The 6,516-nt window shown below is 33.5% G+C and overlaps 1 protein-coding gene across 1 annotated transcript; it reads left to right on the top strand.

The window, feature by feature from the left end:
• The first annotated feature begins 124 nt into the window (after positions 1–124).
• LOC114326402 (splicing factor 3B subunit 5) lies at positions 125–778 on the top strand. The gene has a single exon (XM_028274764.2). The coding sequence runs from the start codon at positions 460–462 to the stop codon at positions 715–717; it is 258 nt and encodes an 85-aa protein (XP_028130565.1). The 5' UTR covers positions 125–459; the 3' UTR covers positions 718–778.
• Positions 779–6,516: the final 5,738 nt, after the last annotated feature.

Below are 6,516 nucleotides of genomic sequence, written 5' to 3'. Positions count from 1 at the left end.
GAACACCCACCACTGGCAACCCATTGTTATTTTTGACGTGACCGCCATGTTTCTGGTGACAAACAAACCAAAAACCTGGGCCCGGATTATGAACACTCGATACGAATCGTATCCGCCATGTTTTCCCATAAGGCGCTACGGTAAAACATGGCGGATACGATGCGTATCGAGTGTACGTAATCCGGGCCCTGGCTTCACTTTTGGAACGTGTGTTTTAAATGAGTGTTACCCGTCCTCTCTTTTTTCCTTGTCTAAGAGTTAAAGGACCAAGGACCAACATTTGGCAGACAGAAAACTTCTGAAATGAATGAAGATTCTTGATTGAAGAATGAATTTGACGTTGACAGTTACAGTTAGCAGCTTAAAAAATAGCTGAAAACAAGGAAGGAAGCGAATCAAAATAAAAACATTTAATTGTAAAGACTCTCCGAACAATTATTTGACAATAAATCGCGTAATATGGGAGATCGATATAATATCCACAGTCAATTAGAACATCTGCAGTCAAAATATATTGGTACTGGTCATGCAGATACCACCAAATATGAATGGTTGGTAAATCAACACCGGGATAGTTTTTCCAGCTATTTGGGTCATCCAGATTTAATCAATTACATTGCCGTTTGTGAAAATGAAGCGAAAGCTCGTGTTAAGTTTAATTTAATGGAGAAGATGCTGCAACCCTGTGGACCACCCCCAGATAAACCTGAGGATTAAACTATAATTACATTTATTTGTATTTTTCAACTTTTAACAATTAAATACTTTGGTACACTTATCTTACATTTCTTATACATTTCAAGTGTTACAGTTTCATGGTCCATTAAATTTATAAACTGGAGGATAGATTACAATAATTGAAACATGCCAAGCAATTTAATGAATGTGTATTAGGGATATAAGGAAGACTGTAGTTTTGTTCCAACACAAGAACACAAAACGTCACTCCTGCATGGTAAACAAAATATGTTCCACAAAAATATGATTGTTCATCCTTTCGAGGGTTCCAACAAGAGTTGTGATCATCCAGTAACACTTTTGTGATTATCATTTTAGGATATTTATTATCATTTACTCGGAAAAATACAAGTATACTTGGTGGGCTGACCTGCATACTAGGATCAGTTTTCGAATTACCATCACCAGATAATACAATACAAATGATGAACATGGGCATAAAAAAATGGTACAAACAGTTTAAGACGATTTGTGGACCATACAACTACAAAAAGTGAATGTTGGAACAAATTACACCCAGTCTGGAAAATAGTGGTAGAGCTAAAACAGATTAAAAAGAGAGTTAAGAAATATTTAACTCTAAAAGAGAATATAGGTGTAGTGTAAAGTGAAATATTGATAATTTATTGGAGATACACTCTGGACCAAAATGAACCAGCCACCTTAAAAATGGATTATTTTTGATGTCTTATATCTCCTAAACCTGTTTACGTCCTAAACCGATTTAAGTGATTTTTTTAATATGTTATAGCCTTATTCCTTGACAATATCGTTATAATAATATTGTTGCTAAATAGGTAAATTTTCATTGTGTACCGGGTGTATGAATCAAACTGTGTTTTTTGAAGTTATTCTTCTTTAGGTGCGATGCAATTGAGAGTAAAATTTCATAAATCTGCGGGCATGAGCACATAGACAGTAATAGTTCGTTGCTAATCTTTCAAGATAGGTATGTATGTATCTGTATCAGCGCAAATAAGTCATTAAAGGAATATATTAGTGTTTTTAGTAAATGTATTATTTATTATAATTTTTAGATTTGTCTTTCTCTGTAGTAAGATAATAAAATATTATGTAGGTATAACATTTTTATATGTGTATTTGTCACCGTGTTGTGTTATTATATCCGAAACTTACGTGTCATTTAAATAAGCTCTGGTGGCATAGTTGGTAGAGCGTTGGGTCAGTGATTGGAAGGTCGCACCGGTCACGGGTTCCAATCCTGGACGATTCATTTTTTTTGAATTTTTGGTTGATTTAATAAAAATTTTTTTAAAGTGGTACATAAGAAAGTTAGTTTAATATTTAAATAAAATACAAATAACCTGTTAAGTATATTTACTTCGTTGAAATTATATAATAGAAGAATAACTTCTTACGTGCGTACAAAGTACACACACATTCTTTTTTTTCTTAAAGTTTGCATCACCCTGTGGAATATTCTAGCATTTGTAGAATACTGAATAGCCTCATGCTTTCTCAACATTTTGTTGTTTGACTGATTCGCTTATGTTGGATAATAAATAAGTTAGGTGCTTTAACAATTAGACATGTTGTTTATCAATACAGGGTGTTTTTAAAAAATTTTGGCAAAGTTTAAGGGGTAATTCTGCATGAAAAAATAATGACATCTTCTGCTTTATAAACTGAGGTTCGCAAATGCTTAGTTTCCAAAATAGGGGGTGTTGAAATTTTTCTGACAAACTGACGATTTATTTATTGCTTTAAAACTGGTTAAGATATGCAAATGCAATTTGGTGGGTTTTATGACATAGGTATTGCATATTTTTTGACATGCAATTAAGAATTTAATATTCACCATTGGCGCACATACGGGTAATATGAGCCATCATATTACCCGTATGCACGGCAATGGGGAATATGAAATGCTTAATTGTATGCCAAAAAAATGTGCAATAACTACGTATTAAAACTCACTAAATTTCATGTGCATGTCTAAACCGGTTTTAAAGTAATAAATAAATCATCAGTTTGTCAGAAAAATTTCAACACCCCCTATCTCGGAAACAAAGCATTTGCGGACATAAGTTTATAAAGCAAACTGTCATGATTTTTTCATGCAGAATTACTCCTTAAACTTTGCCAAAATTTTTTAAAAACACCTTGTATTGATAAACAACATGTCTAGTTGTTAAAGCACCTAACTTTTTTATTATCCAACATAAGCGAATCAATCAAACAACAAAATGTTGAGAAAGCATGAGGCTATAGTTAGGTTTTAATTTCAGTATTCTACAAATGCTAGAATATTCCACAGGGTGATGCAAACTAAGAAAAAAACACAGTTTGATTCATACACTCGGTATACAATGAAAATTTATGTTTTTAGCAACAACAGTCTCTTAGATCTTTTCTTTACAAATGACCACCTAGCAGACTTTTTTCTAGTTCCTCCTGTCGTTCATCCACCACTCTCAATTACCATTAAATGTAACCTGACTTATGATGAACCTGGACTCGAGTTTGATGCTTACTACAGAGATTTCAGGTCTGCAAACTATCAGAATATTTCGTTATTCCTAGACCAGTTTAATTGGGACATTTTGTTTATTAACGCGAATCTAGAGTCTATGTTAAATATATTTTATGAAATTGTTTTTATAGCTATAGATAAATTTGTACCATTGAAGAAGTTTTCAGCCAGAAAATTCCCAATATGGTTCCCTCAGGATCTAAAAAATTTTATCATCTTAAAGAAAAAATTACACAAAAAATATAAGTCAACTGGTTCTTTGAATGACTATTGAGAGTTTTCTAGTGTTAGACAATTGTGCAAGGATCTGACTCAGGAATGCTACTCACAATATGTTCAGTCTACTGAAACAGCTATATCTTCTAATATCAAGAAATTCTGGTCTTTTGTTAATAACAAAAGAAAAAATAGTGCTTTTCCTAATGGACTTAAATATCTCGACAAATATTGTACCTCAGGCAAAGATATTCAAATTTGTTTGCTGATTATTTTTCCACAGTTTATTCTCAGAGTAATCTCAATATGCCCGATCATGAACTATCTTCATCCAATACTCATATCACTAATCGTAAAATTTTAATATCAGAAATATACACCAAACTCTCTTCTCTTGATATCAATAAGAGCCCAGGCACAGACGATATACCTCCTTTGTTCTTAAAGGAATGCATTTTTAACCTTTCCAGGCCATTGTATTACATATTTAATTGTTCCCTTCAAACTGGTGTTTTTCCAGATTACTGGAAAGAAAGTTTTCTTAAGCCTATATTTAAAGACGGGGATAAATCTCTCGTCAATAATTATCGTCCTATTAGCGTCCTTGGTGTGATACCCAAAGTGTTTGAGAGTCTGGTTTGTGACTTTTTAACTCCTTTACTTGAGCCTAAACTTATCGATCAATAATTTGGGTTTAGACCCCATAGATCTACTGAGCTTAACCTATTAACATGTAGAGTTTTTTGTTTGACTCCCTTGAGAGGGGGTATCAAGTGGATACAATTTACACCAATTTCTCCAAGGCGTTCGACAGGGTGTCTCATGGTATGTTGCTCCATAAGCTCAGAATGATTGGTGTTGATGAACCATTGATTTCTTGGTTTGGCATCTATTTGTCTAATCGTAGACAGATAGTAAAATTAGCAATTTTCTTTCCAAATCAATTCTTGTTCCTTCAGGGGTTCCTCAAGGATCACATCTTGGGCCTCTTCTGTTTAACATTTTTATAAACGATATTCAGGAATGTTTTTCTTCTTCTCCTTTTTTGCTGTTTGCCGATGACTTAAAATTGAGCTGTCTGATTAAATCTCCCAATGACTGTGATAAACTTCAATATGAGTTAATCAATTTGTTGGACTGGTGTAGGATGAAGTTGAAGAAAATGGGATGAGTCTGAATCCATCTAAATGCAAAGCCATTACATTTTCTCGATCTAGATCCCCAATCCATTTTGAATACAAGATTGGACAGCATTGCCTGGATACTGTACCTTTTATCAAGGACCTTGGTGTTACTTTGGATGCTACTCTACAACTTTCTGATCACTTAAATAATGTAGTTAACAAGGCATTTCAGATGCTTGGCTTTATCAGAAGAAGCACACAGGATTTTACTGGGATTACTGCCTTAAAGACGCTTTATTGCTCTCTTGTCCGTCCCCATCTTGAGTATGCGCCCGGTGTATGGTCACCTTTTTATGGTGTGCATATTGAGACCTTGTGTCGTGTTGAGCATAAATTCCTTAAACAGATTGCTTTCAAATTAAACATCTTGGACAACTACAATGAGGCAGATTTACTTGCTACATTAAATATGCCACCCATCTCTATGCGTCATAAGAAGAGAGATCTTATTACTTTTTACAATATTCTGCATGGTAGAGCTGCTGCTTCTTCTTTGCTCAATAAAATTAATATACATGTTCCATCTAGACCTACCAGATCTGTAGCTAGTTTCCATTACCCTATACATCGCACTAACTATGGATTTAACAACTTCATTTCAAGAACTGCCAGACTAGCCAATCAATATGATAACATAGATTTCTTTGCAGCCTTTGGCTCATTCTTGCGTCAGGTTTTGTGTACTCTTGACTTGAGTAATGGATAGGTATAGATAACTTTTTGTATTGCATTGTATAATAATACAGATTAACTTTTTGTATAGATAACTTTTTGTATTGCATTCGATATAGATAACTTCTTTTATTGCTTTGTATAATAATACAGATTAACTTTTTGTATTGTAACCGTAGATAATAGTCAGTGTTAGGATTTTAGAGTTTAACATTATTGTAATTGAGCTTGCCCGTTGATAAATAAAATTAAATAAATAATAAATAAATAACAATATTATTATAACGATAGTCAAGGAATTAAGGCTATAACATATTAAAAAAATCACTTAAATCGGACAACAGGTTTAGGAGATAAAAGACATCAAAAATAACCCATTTTTAAACTGGCCGGTTAATTTTGGTCCAGAGTGTATATTAAATAATTATATGAAGATAGGATAGAACCATTCTTTACCATCTTTACCATAGAACCTTCTTTTCCATTTACCATAGAACCTTCTTTACCATAGAACCATCCATATCACTTTATGTGATAGGATAGAACCATTTTAAAACTATAAACAACATCCACTCCTGAATGTACATCTCTTTGCCTGCCACTGCTCTTATGTCATTTACTCATTTCTTTTGAGGTCTTCCCATGCTTCTTGTCCTCCTTATTCTCTGTTCTAGGATTATTTGGGTCCACCTTAGATGTACCGTCATTTGGGAAGACACTAATTTGCATACTATGGCGCATCTAAAAATGGTCTAAGAATGTCTTAAAAGTTGGTGATTGGATGCTGACATTGAATGTTGCTACTGAGTATTGAAATTATTTAATTTTAATGTTAAGGTGTGGTTTAGGAAAAACTTCAAATTTTGACTTCTACACAAGTGCAATAATATGCAAATTAGTGTCTTTCCAAATGACGGGACCTCTATGATCACATCTGGCTAGTGACTGCCCCAGCACAATGTCTGGCTATGTTTTTAATTACTTCCAATCTGGTCTAATCTTGTCCCTCAGTGATATTCCACGCATGGTTCGTTCTATTGCCTTTTTGTTTTTTTAGTTTTTAACAGATTCTCTGGTAAAAGTTATGGTGTCCAAGCTATAGGTACAAACGGGTAGTAATATGTTATACATCTTTTTTTCAAAGTTTATATGAATGGAGGTGTTTTTTAATATGTTAATTTGCTTAAAGCAGCCCATGTCAGTTATGTTCTT

The sequence above is a fragment of the Diabrotica virgifera genome, chromosome 4, assembly GCF_917563875.1.
Source record: "Diabrotica virgifera virgifera chromosome 4, PGI_DIABVI_V3a".
Classification (NCBI taxonomy): domain Eukaryota; kingdom Metazoa; phylum Arthropoda; class Insecta; order Coleoptera; family Chrysomelidae; genus Diabrotica; species Diabrotica virgifera.
The sequence above is the reverse complement of the archived record's forward strand: the minus strand, read 5'-3'. Positions and strand labels throughout refer to the sequence as shown.

What these genes read in the sequence shown, in the direction of transcription:
- LOC114326402 (XM_028274764.2), top strand. Translation starts at nt 460, where the DNA reads ATGGGAGATCGATATAATATCCACAGTCAATTAGAACATCTGCAGTCA.